Source organism: Stenella coeruleoalba (genome assembly GCF_951394435.1).
Source record: "Stenella coeruleoalba genome assembly, chromosome: 4".
In the NCBI taxonomy this organism is placed as follows: domain Eukaryota; kingdom Metazoa; phylum Chordata; class Mammalia; order Artiodactyla; family Delphinidae; genus Stenella; species Stenella coeruleoalba.
The window spans coordinates 105745091-105763132 of NC_137149.1; the positions used below are offsets into that span (position 1 = coordinate 105745091).

The 18042-nt window shown below is 42.9% G+C and overlaps 1 protein-coding gene across 1 annotated transcript in view; it reads left to right on the top strand.

The window, feature by feature from the left end:
• Positions 1 to 18042, top strand: part of FRAS1 (Fraser extracellular matrix complex subunit 1) — a 460552-nt gene that overhangs the window by 266547 nt on the left and 175963 nt on the right. The window contains exons 19-20 of the mRNA XM_079919788.1: positions 1402 to 1542; positions 4061 to 4204. Coding sequence (XP_079775914.1) covers positions 1402 to 1542; positions 4061 to 4204 — 285 coding nt within the window. The remainder of the gene's footprint in view (positions 1 to 1401; positions 1543 to 4060; positions 4205 to 18042) is intronic.

An 18042-nucleotide genomic window follows, 5' to 3' on the forward strand; every position in this document is an offset into this window, starting at 1 on the left:
TGAAGCAGGGTGCCAGGGTGGAGCACGAGACGGCCTAGGACAGCATCGTACACCAGCCATATACCGGGAGTTTTGTACTTTAACAGCCAGTTAAATTACTGGACCAGGACATCCTAGCTCGTAACAGCCCCACATAAATCAAAGATTGAAATTTGCATTTTTATTGGGGGTTGGTGGAAATGGAGACCTCAGTGGGGTCAAATCCCATCTGGTTCTTCCAAGCTGCTGGTCTCTAAATAAATCTTCCAGGTGTTTGATAGAGGGGGCAGAGGAGGCAAAGAGGAGACTGAAGGTAGTGACCCTGCAGGCTGTGAATCTTGTCCACTGGAGAGAAGGTGGCCTGAAATGCATGGGGTCATCCCATGCATTGTCTTACAGTTGTTTCCCCAGCACCTAGACCTACCTGAGGCTTAGTAACAAATGAATGAATGAATGATTGGAGGTGAATGACCGGCTGTTTCAAATTGTAGATTTTGTTATTATTCAGATACGGTGAGGCCAAAAGATCAAGAGACGATTGCTGTAGGAGAGAGAGTTTGTTACTCACAGTTCCCAAGAGGAAGGGCATGTCACATCATGCAGGGGCCACACAGGGAAGCACTAGAGTTGGTCAGGAGGCAGAAGGAGCAAGGGGGAAGACGTGGGCAAGAGACTTTATCGTGGTTTCCGTGGGAAGAAACGAGTGAGGCACGGTAAACAACCCATGGAGTGTCCACAACAGTACGTATAGTTTATGCCTCATTTTATACATGAGGGGGAGCCTTGAGAAATTATATACCTTAGTTGAGGTCACAGAGAGTTGTGATGTGATGCTCTTATTCTCTGTTATACTCCATCCCCCATTTATCATATTGCAGTTACGTGCTTGTGTGTCTGTTGATGCAGCTAGTTTGGGCCGCTCAAAATGTTGGACAGTTCTTCTCACCTGTGTATGTTCAGTCGCCATCAGAGAGTAGACATCATATTAAACCTTTGTGGAATCAGTAAGTAAGGCTCCCACCACCTTTCTCTTTAATTTGCGCAGCCTGGTCAGCGGCCCATTGATGTGTGATGGTAGAGGCACTATCTTGAGACAAGGAGACCCGTTGTGGCTTGCTGTTCTTTATCTGACATTCTCTGAGAATGGGAACATGGGAAGAAAGAAATGGATGACTCTGCAAGTGGTGATTTCCGTTTTGTGGCATTTATGCCTTTCTTAATCTGGGTTCCGCAGATGCTTGCTTTGTAGGATACATCCTTGAGAAAGAAGTATGTGAGATGTGTGCCCTGTGCTTGGAAAAAAAACTCAGTGAATGCGCAGAACTTATATTGATGCAGGAATGTTAACAGGAGGGACAGAGCTACTGTCCTTGTCGAATGGTGGCTTTCCTGATTGTCTCCTCTGCTTTATCTTCCTTCCAGCTTGCCACCAATCCTGTTTTGGGTGTGCAGGGAAGAGCCCGCATAACTGCACAGCCTGCTGGCCTTCCCACGTGCTGTTGGATGGGCAGTGCCTCTCCCAGTGCCCAGATGGGTACTTTAACCTGGAAGGCAGTTGTACAGGTGAGTATGTAACATGCTGGGGCATATTCCCTGTGCCCATGTTTTATCTTCATAATGCAGCCCGACTCGGTAATTAGAAACCTTGTCATACCAGGGGACTAGGAATGGGCTGTGAATCCTTGTCTTGAACTTGTAGGAGTCAAGGGATAGAGTGAGGGGAACAAGTGAAATTCTGTTCATCCAATAGGGAAGTGTGGATGAAATGAAAAATTAGAATCAGCTTTACCCTCTTCATACAGTGAGGGGTGGATTTAATGGTGGTGTTCATCACGGAGATGAGCTACCACAGGTTCTCATGCATTTTTGTGGGATCAGGCGTTTGGCATTGCCTCTGCAAGTCTCTGCCCTCCTTCGCCTGGCTGCAGCCTAATAGAGCAAAAGGAGAGAGAGGTATTTATTTTCTTCCTTGACATGTCAGTCCAATATGTGTTTTTGTTTTTTGTGGTACGCGGGCCTCTCACTGTTGTGGCCTCTCCCGTTGCGGAGCACAGGCTCCGGACGCGCAGGCTCAGCGGCCATGGCTCACAGGCCCAGCCGCTCCGTGGCATGTGGGATTCTCCCGGACCGGGGCACGAACCCGCGTCCCCTGCATTGGCAGGCGGACTCTCAACCACTGCGCCACCCAGGAAGCCCAGTCTGATATGTTTTTAAGAGCACCTTTATATTTCAGTGACAGAGATTCTAGAAATTGCCAGTTCAGATTAGTGCAGGCTTTTGTTGGACTCGACAAAAGACTAAAATTTAAGCACCTTACTGTAGCACTGTGTTTTCTTGTATCTACAGAAAAAAAGACAAGACAAAACACATTCTATTATGATTATGGTTTTATTTCTGAAAATAGAGTGTTGAGGCCAACTTACAGGAAAAAGCCCATGGTTATGAAATCGTTTGGTATGTGTTTCTGGAATCGGAAGACAGGTAGTAAATGTATAAAATATTTTTGAAATAAATTAACACTTGTAAGATTCATCTGGCCTCCAACACCAAAGAGGAAATTTGCTGCGAACACAGATTGAGACCATTGAAGATCACTATTATATTCCTTCTGGAATTGTCTTCTTCCACTAGCTTTTTAGTCTCTGTAGGCCCCTGATGGGTTGCTTTACTTGAAACACTCTATCAAGCTCAGTGGTGGTGGTGGGGGCGGGGTCCTGGTTTCTTTGTCACTGGGGTTGTCTTTGAACACTGTGGTCTGTCCTTATGTGCTCTCACCCTCGCCCAGTTGGTTTTCGTGTGTGGAGAATTGTTTGGGGAGGAAAGTCTGAGTAGCTCTAACTCTTCTCTGTCTGTGCCTCTGCCGGCTTGAAACCCGCAGATGGAGGGCACCGCGGGCGGCAGGGCACCAAGGTCACTGGAAATATTCTGGCAGGGAGGAAGCCCTGTGCGGTGGGAGATCGTCCTGAGAGCGCTCGTATCTTTTGGACGTGCGTTTGCAAAGTTAAGAGCCTCAGGAATGTAGAAGAGGTGATAGTTCATGCTAGCCTTCTAATCAGCAGTTCATTTTCTTGCTTGCTTTTTTTTTTTTTTTTCCCCTATAACTCCTTATCTTCCCTTGGCCTCCCGCCAGAAGACATGAGAGGCAGTTGACTTTACTGGAACTCTGGGCCTTGTCTTCCCACCAGCTCTGTGCCAGAAGGGAATTCTTTGTCATCAGTTCCAGCAAGCTCTACCCAGCTCCAGCCCTTCACCTCCCCTCCTCTTGGAATCAGACAGGCTCAGACCTTCTCGTCCTTGGCAGAGAAATCCTTCCATCTCCTTCCATGCGGCCCACCTTGGCAGCACAAGTGTAGCCACAGCTGCAACCTTCTTTGATTCTTTGCCATCCTTATCTTTATTGCCTACACTTACTGGGACTCACTGCTCTTTTTCAGTGTAGTACCTCTCAGTAATTAGGTGGTTTTTCTGGGGAAAACCGCTTTGACAGTTTTGTCTAAGGGACTGAACTTCAAACATGGCTCAGGGTAACCTCCAGAAAGAGGCCTTTTTCAGTTCTTTGTATTTTAATTAAGCGTTGCTGCTAAAACAGGCATCCAGGCTGTGGCCTGGAGGGAGAGCACGGCTGGCATCCGACTCCAGTGAGAAGTTTTAGTTTCCCCTGCTGTGGATGGTTCCCCCTTTGCCTGCCTGGGATTTCTAAGAAGCAAAATGTCTCCCTCTTCTGCCTGTCTCGCTCTTTGAATTTTAGAGAGGGACAGTCTTACCACTTGCTTTTCTGCTTTGTAATTTTGACCTGAACTTTCTTACTTATACAGATGGGGATGGTCATGCTGAGCAGCCAGTTCCCCTCATTCAGTGGTTCTAGATTCCACGTTCTGTTCACGGCCAGTGTTTTCACTGACACTAGAAATGCCGTCTTTCGGTCAATGCCTAAGGGTGTGCCAGGCTTGCTCAAGAATCTTCCCAAGATGATTAGTATTTGAAGTCTGCTCTTAGTGTAATTTCTGGAGTATATTAAGTACTTCGTGTGTTTACATGCTGAGCTGCTAATTCCAATCCTGGTTCTTGTTTTACCATCTAGAGTGCCACCCTACCTGCAGGCAGTGCCACGGCCCATCGGAATCTGACTGCATCTCCTGTCACCCTCATGTTACTCTGGCTGCTGGGAGCTGCAGGACCAGCTGTAAAGAGGAGCAGTTCCTCGGCCTCGTGGGCTACTGTGCTGGTGAGTGAGACCCCCTTCGCAGTCTCAGAAATCACTAGCCAAATGCTCGGGTTCCTCCTGCCAGGCTCCAGGAGGCTCTCGTATTTGTCCTTTGTCATCAGAATACGAGCTCTCTTTGGAAGATATTTGTCTCATGTCTGAAAACTCACTTCACTGCTTCCTATCAGACATTTAGTAAATATCTGTGGATTCAACTGGAATCTTCTAATAATACTCTTGCAATTCCTGAGAAAACTTAGACCCTCATATGAATGAAGATTGAAGTCATGATAATGGTTCCTTATGTGCCTGTGGTGCACTTCAGCTTAAGAGAGCAAGAAGTATATTCAAAACAGTCACTCAGAAGACGGTCGCCCTCTTGTCTACATTATCTCCTGCTGTGGGGAAACTTTGTCATCAGCCCCAGGCACAAAAATATAGGGAGATTAACCTAGAAGTAAATCACTTGCTTCAGGAGATGGGATTTTTCCTCCTCAGTTTAGTACTCAGATCTCAAAAAGAAAGAAATCAGGAAAGCAGCCTGGAATTTGGATAATAATGAAGGAGCCATGCAGTGTTTGTGTTCATCCATCCATTCCTACAACAAATATCTAATGGTCAGATGCTCCGAATAACAAAAAAAAAAAAAAAAAGGATGAATAAGACAATTATTCTGCCCTCAGAGAACTTACAGTCTGGAGAGGGGAACTTACAGACTAGTGGGTTATTTTGTATTTCTTGACTCACTTCTAGGAGCAACTTGAGGAGGTTTACCTGCAGCAACTGTTGTCACACTCTGAAGGGCTTGACTGGGCAAGTGGGAAAACTGAGAAACCCGGTTGGATGCATGTTAGAGGGGTTGACCCGGCTGTAGGGCTTGTTCCTGGGCAGGGAGGAGGTATGACCGTTGTCTAGATCAGAGTATCAAGCAGGCCCCTTCGATACAGCAAGTCAATTATAGCGCTTCAAGTGTGGCCGTGGCGCCATGGTCCTGGGTGATCCAGTTCTTTTTGCACATGGCCTTGGCTAAAGACTAGACATTAGAGGGAATTCCATGGCCGTCCAGTGGTTAGGACTCCGAGCTTTCACTGCTGAGGGCCCAGGTTCAATACCTGGTCAGGGAACTAAGATCCCACAAGCCGTGCGGTGCAGCCAGAAAAAAAGACATTAGGGTCCAAGATCTATACCCTAGGAAGACTGAACTGTCGAGAGCGGGGCTACAGCCAAAACAGGCTGGGATGCAGGGCAAAACCCGATTATTGAGAATGCAGACATTTTAGAGGCAATGGAAAGTAGAAGCTCAGAGATTCCAGGCTTTAGACAAACGTGATACCCCACCGCTGTAGGGTGTGAGCTGTTTGCCAGTCCTGCCAGTGTAGTCAAGATTGACTTGGGAAGTGGGCAAATAGGGGGCATTAGTGCCTCCCCTTGAAGAGGAATCTGGCAAGGGCGGATCTAACTGGTATTATAGTTTGTAAGCTTGAGTTCAGCTACTGATTCTTACTTTAGGATACAAAGGAGCAGCTAGTAAGAGGTTCCTAACATGGTTAAAGCACATTAGTGGATATTTTTTGAGAATCGACTGAGTCCAGGGTGCTGAGTTGCTGTTTGAGGGGTCACAGAGATCTTCCAGGCTACTTAAGGAGGTAAACCAAAGACACAAGTACAGCTAACAAATAGTACAAAGCAATTTATGGATAATAACATCAATAGGCAGAATGGGTTGTAGAAGTTCAGAGGAGGGAGAAATAAAAGATCTGGAAAGCATTGTGGAGGAGATGGGGCCTAAAATTCTTCCTGAAGAATAGCTAGGATTCTGTTAGACAGAGGGAAACAAAGCAGGCTTTCCAGATGTGGTTCTACCAGGAGATGAGCGCAGGGGGTAGAACATGTGGGCCATTCATGGCCAGTGAGAGTGGTCCAACCTGGCTGAAGGACAGTGGTTTGAATTAAGGCATATTAGATGAAATGGTTGGAAAATTTAAGTTGGAACCAGGGTATAGAGAACCCAAAGTTCTAGGCTGAAAAATTTGGACTGACTCTTGTGGGCAATAGGGCTATGAGAGTTTTAGGGGTGACTGTGATAACCAAGACTATGTCATAGGCAGGAAATCCTCAAGCTTTTTGGAAGATGGATTGTAGTGAGAAGAGATTATAGTCAGAGAGAGAGACATTAGAAGGTTGAACCTTCATAATGGCTTCTCTATTTCCAATCTATTCTGCATGTGGACCCTAAAAATTTTATGCTGGGACATATTTTATAAATAAATGTTTATATAAGGAGATTGGAAAAATTTAACTTCTAATCAACTCTGTTCCCTCCAATGTCCAGAGCCCTCTGATGGTAAGGTAGGTGATTAGGAATTGCATTAATTTTTTAAGGCTTATAAGGGACCACTAGAATAAAGGACCATGGGACTAGGCTAAATGACTCTGAAAGTCTCCAGCCCTAGATGAGCAGGTTCCACTAAAATAAGCTGGAAGGGACACACCTTGGCTGTCCTGAGATTAGGTATATTAAGTGAAGGTTTTAAATAAGGTAACCCGTTGTCTAGTGCTTGGAAATCCTTTGTTGAGTTGAGAATGGCATAACAATATTTGTTACAGAAAAATTTGACGGGTAATTTCGGTTGTTGATCTTTCGGAGAAGTGCACTGACCCCAAAGTTTACATATATATATATATATATATATATGCCCTTTCCAAACACATCCCAATTCTCTCTGTAACACTGTAATGCATTCATTCGTTTATGGCTTCATCAAGCATTTTTTAAGCACACGCTCCATACCAGGCACTGTGCTAGGCTCAGGGGAGGCCCAGATGAATAAGATAAAGTGCTTGCATTCAAGAAATGTACTGTATAGTGAAGGGAGGAGATATGTGTTGAATATGTTATTACTGTGGCTATGAGATGAGCCTGTGGGACAGCACCCTAACCCAGACTGGAGTGTGTGTGTGTGTGTGTGTGCGTGTAGTGCTGGCTGGGTACTGAAGGCTTTCTGGAATATGTCATAACTGAGATGATTTGGAAACATGAGTAAGAATTAGGAGGGGTTTGGAGATTCGGAGGGGAGAGCATTCCAGAAGACAAGCCAAAGAATATTTTCTATTCAGGCACCAGCAAAGAGTTAAGTAGAATGCCAGCCCCAAGTACGGGGGTGCTGTGACCTGAAGCAGAAGGAAGCAAGGCAGGTCACCAGGGCCTTTGTATGTTCTGTTTAAGAAGAACATGCTTTGTTATCAAGGCTGTGGGGATCTCTTGAAGGTTTTTAAGGAGGGAAATGTTATGATTACATTTCTGCAAAGAGAAAGATCTGCAGAAGATTGTGTAGAAGAAGGCCTGGGGGCAGAAAGACCTTTAGGAGGGAGTTGTGAGAATTCAGATGAGAGATGAAGCCCTTTGATGAGAAAAGTGCTGAGGGGATGAAAAGCAAGAGGCATGGCTTCAATAAGCGTTAATTATACATTAGGTTGACCTATGGGGCATTGCTGTTTTGTGGGCAAAACCTGGTCAAATACTGGCAATTTTTATATGGTTCAACCTAATAGAAGCAGAAGAAGTTGGTGATCTCTTAGCCCTCAGGCTAAGGGAGAGGGAATTTGGGGGATGATTTCTGGCCAAGTAAGTTCGACGAATGGGAGCATTATTTACCAAGGGCCAAAATAGGAAGATAATGTGTTTGAGCTTGGGCAGGTTGGACCCTTGGGCATCTGGGGTAGCTGTCCAGGAGGACGGTGAAAGTCTAAGTCCTTGCTGAATATAGCCACCATGAGCTTATCTGCTATCTTCAGTTTACCCTAAACCTAAGGTCCTGGAACTCTTTTTTTAGCTGAGGTGTTGCTTCAGTCAGTTGTATAACCTCCTGGAGCATTTCAATGACTTTTATCTAAACTCAGGAAGGTGTTGGGAGGAGCCCTAGTGATAGACAAAGCAGAAGGTAATTCACCCCTGCAGTGCGGTCAGTAGAGTGTATTTCCATCATCCTTGGGAAGGTCTAACAGTGGAAGCCCTGGAGAGGCACCCTCTCTGCTCCCTCTCTCGTGTGTGAGCTTTGCAGGGTGGTAGCATGTACTCACAGGATTTATTCTCTATCTGAGCTGTACCTGAGATCATCATCAGAGACCTCTTAATTGCACTTAGCTGTTTAAGGAAGAAAATTACATCTAATCTATCACACAGACAAGAATAAACACATCCTGGGAACAGGTCCAATAACCTCAGTGTGTTATGACATGTGGAGATGTCATACGTGTGGGGTTTTTTCCCTTCAAGTCTATCAAAGCAAATATACAGTTTGTGAGAATAGGCCAGAGGTGAAGGCTTTCCGCAAAGATGAATGAACTGGGGTGAAAAACACCAGGTTTTGTCTTCATAGATTTTTGTTCTTTATATTTTGCCTGCATCTCAACAAAGTTTTCCCCAAATTTCAAAGCCTGGGGTGTTCCCTCCATTTGTCTTTCTCAGCTAAAACCTTTCTCCTGTTCATAGAAGAGGGTGAGAATTAAAAAGAAAACATGAAGGAGAAATATCCAAATGAAGATGCATTAAAAAAATGCCTCGGGCTTTCTGGAATGTCTAATGGGAAGGTTGTACTTTTTAATTCTTACGTAGAAAAGGAGATAATACTTAGAGTAATATTGTAGAGGGGAAGACTGCATAATTTTATATATATATTTTACTTTTAATTGAAGTATAGTTGATTTACAATATTGTGTTAGTTTCAGGTATACAGCAAAGCGATTCAGCTGAACATACATATATGTATATATCTATATTTTTTTATTCTTTTCCATTATAGTTTGTTACAAGATATTGAATATAGTTCCCTGTGCTATACAGTAAATCCTTGTTGTTTATCCATTTTGTACATGGTGGTGTGCATCTTTTAATCCCATACTCCCCGTTTATCCCACCTAGCCTTCCCCTTTGGTAACCGTAGGTTTGTTTTCTATGAAGACTGCAAAATTTTAAATAGCTGATTTGTTAGGATGGTAGAATTCTAGGGGATAAAACATTTTTTTATGCACTACTGTTTTAAATGCTGGTTTGTTTTCTTCATAAATCTGTGCCAGAATGTAAGCAAAAGAAGACAAGTGACAGTAAAGAAATATTGCTCTGAGAATTTTCATATTGTATTCCATGGTAGTTGAGCTCTAAGCAATGGTTAATAGGTGTTACATGCAAAAATGTCTCATGGCTGAATAAATTTAGGAAACTCTCGGTTAAATAAAGTTAAGCAGCTTTCATTATTTCAGGATTTCTCAAAACCTTAAATAAGCAGATGTGCATTGTGAATCTCTGAGATGAAGGAGGCTGCCCATCATTTGCCAGACATTTCACTGCAGACCCCTTCCTTCGATTTATTATAGACTCTCACAGGGCTAACCAGTGCTTTGCAAAACAATCTTTGAGAAGCCCTGCACTAGCTGATGTTAATATGTTGGACAATTTGTTGGCACTCCCTAAAGGTAAAATGAAATACTCAACCTATACTCAGATTGTGGACTTCCTTCCTTCCATCCCTCAGTGCGTCCCTCCCTCGCGTCCTTTCTTCCTCCCTTCTCTTCTCTGTGGGCGAGCAGAGGGGGCCCCAAGAATTCTCAGGGTTGCCACTCTCTTGACTGCTGAGAGCATCAAAGAGCAATCCGTAATTATCCTCTAGCATTGGGTCTGAGAAGTGTTTGCTCTCCGAACCTGAGCTGACTGATTAGAAAACCTGTTAACATTTTTCTTCCAAATCATTAAAAAGAAAACAAAACTTTTTGAGTCCCTTCTACAATTTTCCCCATTCATTGTCACTCATTTCTGAAAGAGGAGCCTGAAAAACATGGTGAAAAAGTTGAAATGCACAGATTAAAAGAGCAACAAATCCTTGTTTTGGAATAAGGTGATAGAACTGCAACACTGAGTAATGAAAAAAACAAAACAAAACAGTTCAAATTGAACATCATTAAGGACTGGGAAAGAGCCCTGCATGAGCCAGTGCACAGCTCTCTGCCTCCAGATATTCTGACTTGAAGCCAGAGAGGTGGGAGCCAGTTCTGTTTTATAGCAGTTTCTGCATGTGGGGAAAGTGGGTTGGCACTGCTCTACATCTTGCTGTAGCTGCTCCTGGGGCTGTAAGCTGAAAGAAGGAAAGAGGCACACACTAAAACGTGTAGCAGTTACTACCTTATTTTCATCATCAAAATCCTACCCATCCGTCCCTCGTGGCCTCGCTCAGATTCCGTCCCTTCTAGGACCAGCTTCCTTTTGGCATCTCCCACGTTGTAATTCCTAGGCACGCTGACTGTTTCTACCAATTACCTAGCACTTGGCATTGACTAGCTCATGTTCTCTGTGAGTTTCTAATAATAGGTGACAGTTCTGAGGGCTTATGATGTGACAAGCACTGCGCTAGTTGCTTTGAATGCATTTTGCCATTTAATACTACCAATGATCCTCCGAGGTAGGTACTAATGTTATCTCCATTTTACATATGAAGGAACTGAACCTAAGTAAGGTTTAAGTCATTTACTCAAAATGAGAAAAGTTGGAAGATAGAGCCAAGATTTGAACCTAGGAACCTCGGATGAGGACAAACACAGTTGGTTACAACAATAGGGATTCAAGAAGAGTTTTCTGATTGTAGATTAAAAGGTAGATCATCGGGGACTGGTATGACAAGATGGTTTGGAGAGGCGCTACTGGGGAAAGTTGCAAGAACTTGCCGGTCTGTTTTAAGTGCTGGAAGCTGTTTTAGATTGCCATGTATTTTTATTTTATATACCCTTAGTAAATAAATAAATAAACTTTAAATGAAGACATTAATGCATACTAAATTTTAATAATTTATATCACTCCACATGTACTTTAATCTTTTTCAGTGGTTACATACATGCATTTTTTAAAATAATATTTAAACTTTTTATTTTATATTGGAGTATAGCCAATTAACAATGTTGTGGTAGTTTCAGGTGCACAGCAAAGCAACTCAGCCCTACACGTACATGTATCCATTCTCTCCGAGACTCCCCTCCCATCCAGGCTGCCATGTAACATTGATCAGAGTTCCCTGTGCTATACAGTAGGTCCTTGTTGTTTATCTGTTTTAATATACATGCATTTTTCACAGTTGTAACCAGCAGCTATGTACAGGCATATCTCGGAAATGTTGTGGGTTCGGTTTCAGACCACTGCAATAAAGTGACTATTGCAATAAAGCAAGTCATGAGGTTTTTGGTTTCTCAGTGCACATAAAAATTGTTTGCACTATATTGTAGTCTGTTAAGTGTGCAATAGCTTTATGTCTTAAAAAAACAACGTACGTGGGCTTCCCTGGTGGCGCAGTGGTTGGGAGTCCGCCTGCCGATGCAGGGGACATGGGTTCGTGCCCCGGTCCAGGAGGATCCCACATGCCGCGGAGCGGCTGGGCCCGTGAGCCATGGCCGCTGAGCCTGCGCGTCCGGAGCCTGTGCTCTGCAACGGGAGGGACCACAACAGTGAGAGGCCCACATACCGCAAAAAAAAAAAAAAAAAAAAAAACAAATAAAACAAACGTACGTACCTTAGTTAAAAATACTTTATTGGGACTTCCCTGGCGGTCCAGTGGTTAGGGCTTCGCGCTGTCACTGCCAAGGGCCTGAGTTTGATCCCTGGTCGGGGAACTAAGATCCCACAAGCTGTGAGGTGTGGCCAAAAAAAAAAAGAAACTTTATTGCTAAAAAATGCCAACCATCATTTGACAGCGTAGGGTTGCCGCAAACCTTCAGTTTGTTTTTAAAAAAAAAGAAAAAAAAGAAAAAGCAATCATCTGCAAAGCACAGTTAAGCAAAGTGCAATGAAATGAGTTATGCCTGTATTTCTTTGTTGTTTCTCATATCACTTTGTGTATTTCCATGTGTTGGCAAATAATTGGAAGAATCCACATAATTGTCATTTTTAATGGCTAAATAGCATTCCATTATGTTTGTGTAACTTAATTTTTATTGGAGTATAGTTGCTTTACAATGCTGTGTTGGTTTCTGCTGTACAGCAAAATGAATCAGTTATATATATGCATATATCCCCCTTTTTTTTGGATTTCCTTCCCATTTAGGTCACCACAGAGCACTGAGTAGAGTTCCCTGTGCTATACAGTAGGTTCTCATTAGTTATCTATTTTCTACATAGCATATATGTCAATTCCAGTCTCCCAGTTCATCCCCCACCCTTCTCTGACTCCCCACCCCATATCCATATGTCCGTTGTGTAACTTAATTTGATTGGCCGTTTTCCTGTTGTGGATATGGGCAATAACCAGCAGGAGGTAGAGTTACTGCTTGGTAAACTAAGTATGACTTCCAAGGCTTTGGCTGGGACGAGGTCTGTTTTTCATGTTATTGTTAATAACAATAATGTTGTGCTCTTGACATTTTATAATTTTTAAAGCATTTTCTCACTTAGTTTTTCATTTGATCATCCCAAGAAACCTTCCTGTGGAAGTGGGATTAAGAGCTCAGTGCAGTGCCTCACCAGTACATAGATGGTGATCAGGAAATGTCGGGCAAAGGAATGACTTGATTCCGGTGTCCTAAGGTCTACTTTAATCCCCTTCCAGTGCATCCTATGCTAATTACATCAAGGATCTTCTTAGTGTGACTCATTTTTTTTTGCTTCTTATCTCTTCTTTTTCACCTTCTATTTCATTCCATCTGGCCCTATTCTTCTACTCTATATTTTTTCAATTTTCTTGTGTCTTCTTTTTTTTTTTTTAATACCTCCTCCTTTATTTTCCTTATCTTCTTTTTCGGCAATGCACATTCTTTTCTCATTTCTCATCTGTCACCCTATCTCCTATTGCTTGAACTATGAGTTGCATATCCAGTCTCTCTCTGGAACTTTCAGTGATTGTCTCTCCCTTGTTCTCTGAATTTGTGTTTTATTTAAGGGACCACGATGTCTGCTGAAGGGTGATTGAATATTTCTTTTCTTTGAACTTTTACTTTCAGAAAAAAAAAAGAACACGACCTATTTTTAAATTGAGACTTTCCTAAGTTAAAAAAAAGAACTTGTATTTTCTCCTTCATGTGACTTTTCCTAAACAATATCTTATATAGCTTTAGAAATGACCTTACTTACAAGTTTTCCACTTGGCAGGGCTCCCAATGAAGTTACAATTGCTGTTGTCTTCATAAGAACTACAGGCCAGGAGCTGAATTGCAGAGAAGACTTTGAGTGTTCATGCTTAAAGAACACAACTGAATTTAGGCTCATAGGCTATCCTCTTAAGTACTAGAGACAGCAAAATTGCTATGGCTACACTTATCTACTTTTCTTACACACATGTAAATCTCTGTGTTTACATGTAATGGGGCAAAAATAGTGACTTAGATGTAAGTATGACCATCAGTATCAATGTCAATCCTGATTGGGCCTGCCACAGATAAAGAATAATCACTAATGTTTATTGAGCACTTCCTATGTACCAGCTCCTCACATACATTATTTCATTTAATCCTGACTGCAACCCTGGGAGGTCAATCCTATGATTAGTAGCATTTCCATTTTACAACCCAAGAGACTGGATGAGAGACATTAACCAATTTACTCAGTGTTTCACAGCTAAAACGCAGTAGACCTGGGCTTTGAAGCAGTGCCACTACAGAGGGCACGCGTGTGAACACCGTCATCAGACTTCATCATCCGATCTAGTTCCAATAGGACCTTCTCTGCTTCTCAGCAATTGTATTACTTACAACTCTTTTTGATGCGTTGTCACCTTGCTCACCATGACCTTTCCATGTGTACTCACTATACTTTCCCTCAACTCAACCCTCACTCCGATCAGTTGACATCTTTGCTTTCTTTTGTGTTTAGAAGATTAACATAATCTCCTAAAAACAACAACAGCAAAAAAACTCCCTCACTTTTTCTCCGCAGATGTCTCTGTATCTTCTTCTAAATACCGTTTTCCTCATCGCTTCCTTTGAGAAAGGATCTCCCTCATCCTGGCCCGGGGGAACTCCTCCATCTGTGATCCAGAGCTGCTTTGTCCCATCACCCTCAAGAGGTGGTCTAGCCCAATAGTTATTTCCTCTTTTGGTTACTCATTTCACCTCCTTCCTTCCCTCTTTATCTTTCCTTCTCTTCTTCCTCCCTGACCCCCTTTCCTTTAGGACCTTAGTGTCTTGATCCAATGCTCATTTCTGTTTTCTCCTTAGAGTCTATCTCAAGTCCACACATGGTCATCATCTCCAGACTCTCATTTCTATCTGTCTACCTTCTGGACATTTGATCCACAGGAACAACATACTCAGAAACCTCCAAAGAAACCTCCCCCACCAGGTCCTTCCTTCCTTCTCCTGACTCTCTTGTCCATCCACTACTGATTTTTTCAATCAGCGTAATTCAAAACTGAGTACAGTTGACCCTTGAACAATGTGCGTATGAACTACACAGGTCCACTTATATGCAGATATTTTCCACTAGTATATATTACAGTACTACATGGTCCATGGTTGGTTGAATCTGAGGATGCAGAGGATGGGGGTGGGGCCGACTATAAGTTATACTCAGATTAGCCCCTGCATTGTTCAAGGATCAACTGTAATTCAAAATTGAGTTACACCTGCTTCCTTCCCACCCCTATTCCGTATTTTAATCATTGCCACATCTTGCAAAGTTAAAGTCCCTCTTATTCCCTTTGGATAAAATATTCTCTGGTCCTCCTTAGACATTAATTGCATTTTAAGTGTGGCTTTCTTCTGACATTGGACCTTGTCATGAGCATCTTGAGGGAAGGGTCTGACTCTGACTCAGTGCTCTATCTCCTGCAGCAACTTCCATAGTGCCTCACACCCAACTCACATGCCATAAATTTTGATCGAAGTGAACTTCTTTCTATTTTGGAGGTAAGGCAAGAGTAAAACATAAACTGATGGGAGGTCAGGTACAAGGCAGGAGTGGTGCTCATGTTTCCTTGTTGGCAGCAAGAACTGGCACTAGAACTAAGGAGAGAGCCTTGCTCTTACATCTGACACTGCCTCTCACCCACTCCTTCTTCCAGCTGTCTGTCTCCGTGGGTCCTACTGCAGCCTTCTCACCACATTTGTAAGTTTGTCAACACTGGGTGGAAATCACTGTCCTATAACGCTAAGGCCAGTCTGTTGTAGTAGGTTTTGTTGTTGATGATGATTGGTTTTTTCAGGGTAAAACAATAGCCACAGACACTGAAAAAATGGAAAGTTTTGTTTGTCTGTTTTGTTTTGTTTTTGTACTAACTCAGAGCTAACCCTAAACCCTAACCCTAAAAAGAACACGTGATTTCTAAAGACCTCATGGGTGGGCTAGGACCAAAGTGATGATCAAAAGGGGAAGAGAGGAGGCTTCTTTTTCTTCTGCCATTCATAAACATATGACATAATAACATTTTCTAGATTCCTGCTGTACTTGTCTCACAAGTAGAACCCTGTCAATTTTAAAAGTGGCATCAGAATTCAGTCTATACACACTTTAAGGACCCAGAGCTTCAGCACGGAATCATTCCTTTTTCACCCGATGAGGAGCAGATACAAGTGCTGATTATTTTAACAGCTTCCAAACACATGTAATGTGATTTCATTAAGAACCTAATCGACTGATAGGACATTATTAAAAATCTCACTATGTGTCTAAAATTGTCTTTATAGGTCCATTATTTATCAGCTAAGGAGTCACTGCCCCATAAAACCAACATCCAAAGCCACTGCTTCACCAGTACACATTTACTTTAATATCTTCAAGCTTTTTTTCACTTCGCTCCAAAGATGTGAAATAAGTCATTTCACTGCCGTGTGCTTCCATCCATCACGACTGTGCGTAATCCTCACTGATCCTTGAAGCAGAGCCTTTGTGATTTGAACATAACATCACATGGTGATGACCACATATAATTTCCTCACAGCTGCAGGGTGACATATTAGAGGATATTGCCGCTGCTGAGTCAAAATATTAATTCTTTATGTATTTACATTTTTAGTATGTATGCATGCTGTGCATATTTAGAAAACAAATGGAATCTTCTGCTTGCTTAAAAACAAGAAGTGCATTTATTTCAGCTCGAGTCGATACTGCATTTCCAGGCTCCCTTATAGTGTGTTCCTTACTTTGTTTAAAGTGCTGATTCACCAGGTTTGTTAGCAAGCAGGCACACACACAAACAACTGGAAGTCCATCTGCCCTTCCCCCTCCACATGTTTATTATATACCAGTAATCTGAAACAGACTACACCTAAATGTATCCTGGGTCCCTCTCCTCTCCTTGTCATCCTTAATAAGTCTTTTATTTAAAGACTCTTTACTATAATTGAAATAGTGACAAATAAGGATTTACTTACTGAGAAGCTATGGGAGGACTCTGAGAGACGGGCTTCAGAATAGGCTCTGTTTTTAAGCAATTAATGGATGCATGCTCACCATTTAGACATATTTGAGGTTAGCCTCCTTTTTTGATTACAGACAGGAAGGTCAGATGCAAATGCCTTCCTGCACAGATGGGGCTTTTATGATGGGCCGTTAATCCTTGCAGAGGCTGCTAGATTGGTGGGTTGGAAACTCAATTCCCCTATTTTAGTAACTGTGGTCCTGGTACAAATTAAGCAGTGACAGTATAAACTTCCTGTAGTGGATCCTGTGAACTCGTTCCAGACATCCATCACCTGTGGGGAGGAATGGGAGTGGAAGGTGGGGTGAGGACGATTACAGAAGAATTCACTCTGCGGTTTCTGAGAACCTTTCTGAGAGGCCTTTCTGAGAACACTGGCATTTTAAGGACACCGTTTCTGACAGTTGTGCTCCTACCAGTGTGGGTCCAGCAAGGATCTGAATCAGGATTTGTCAGATGACACCACCTACCAAGAGGAGCTCAAGACAATCAGCTTAATTCTTCGAAAATATGCCCCTAGATTTTACTGTGCGTCAAGTGACCGGTGTCGTAGCAGTTCCCTGGGACACATAGTCAGTCACCTCCTGCAGCGCCTGGAGATGGGCTCCTAACACCTCTTAACTATGTTTAGATTGTATAATTAATACATCTGGCTGGCCATGGGGAGATTTCTCTCTTCATTCTCTCAAACTGTACTGACAAGGCCGCTGTAAATTGCCACGCACACAGCCAAGTAGTGCCCTGTTCCTCTTGGCCTGGAGTGGATTTTGAGAACCAAGTGGTGCGGTCCAGGTGAAGCTTCTCATGGGCCTCCGAATTCCCCACAATTTCCTAGTATTTTGACTCCATTGTTTTTTTTTTCTTTCATTTAACAAATTGATAAGGGCTCCCTGCTAGGTACTACTGATTTTGCCAAATTCTACTTTTGTTTGAATCTTAAAGGCGTTTTAGAAGCTGACAGTTTGTGGAAAGGTCTTCCCTGGTCGTGCCTGAAAGACGAACCACTGGTGTGTTGGTTTTCTTTCTCAGGGGACACCTGAGATCTCCGTCCCTGGTCACAGAAGCCTTCGTATACTTACACTGTAGTATTCTTAGTTTTCCTAATATGCCTACTCTAGCATAGTAAGCCTAAGGGGGAGGGGAACAGAAACATAGGGACCCCTCTCCTCGCCCCAGAAAAGTTCACACTGAAAGCTGCTGTGTGTCAGAGTTTTCTTGGATTGTTGGTTCTTTGCTGTGGTTTTAATGTCTTCTGCCATCACTAGTTACCTTTCATACAACAATTTCTCATTTAAACCGGTAGTAATAACACAGAGACTTCAGTAGATAGACTGGTATACACATAGAGAAACCCGTTTCCAGTCGCCACGTGGATAAATCCATGCACTTTTTCATGACTTACAAGGTATTTCAAAATCAGCACAGCCAGGTCCTGAGTGGCTCTTCCGAATGTTCTTCAAGATGCAGCCATAC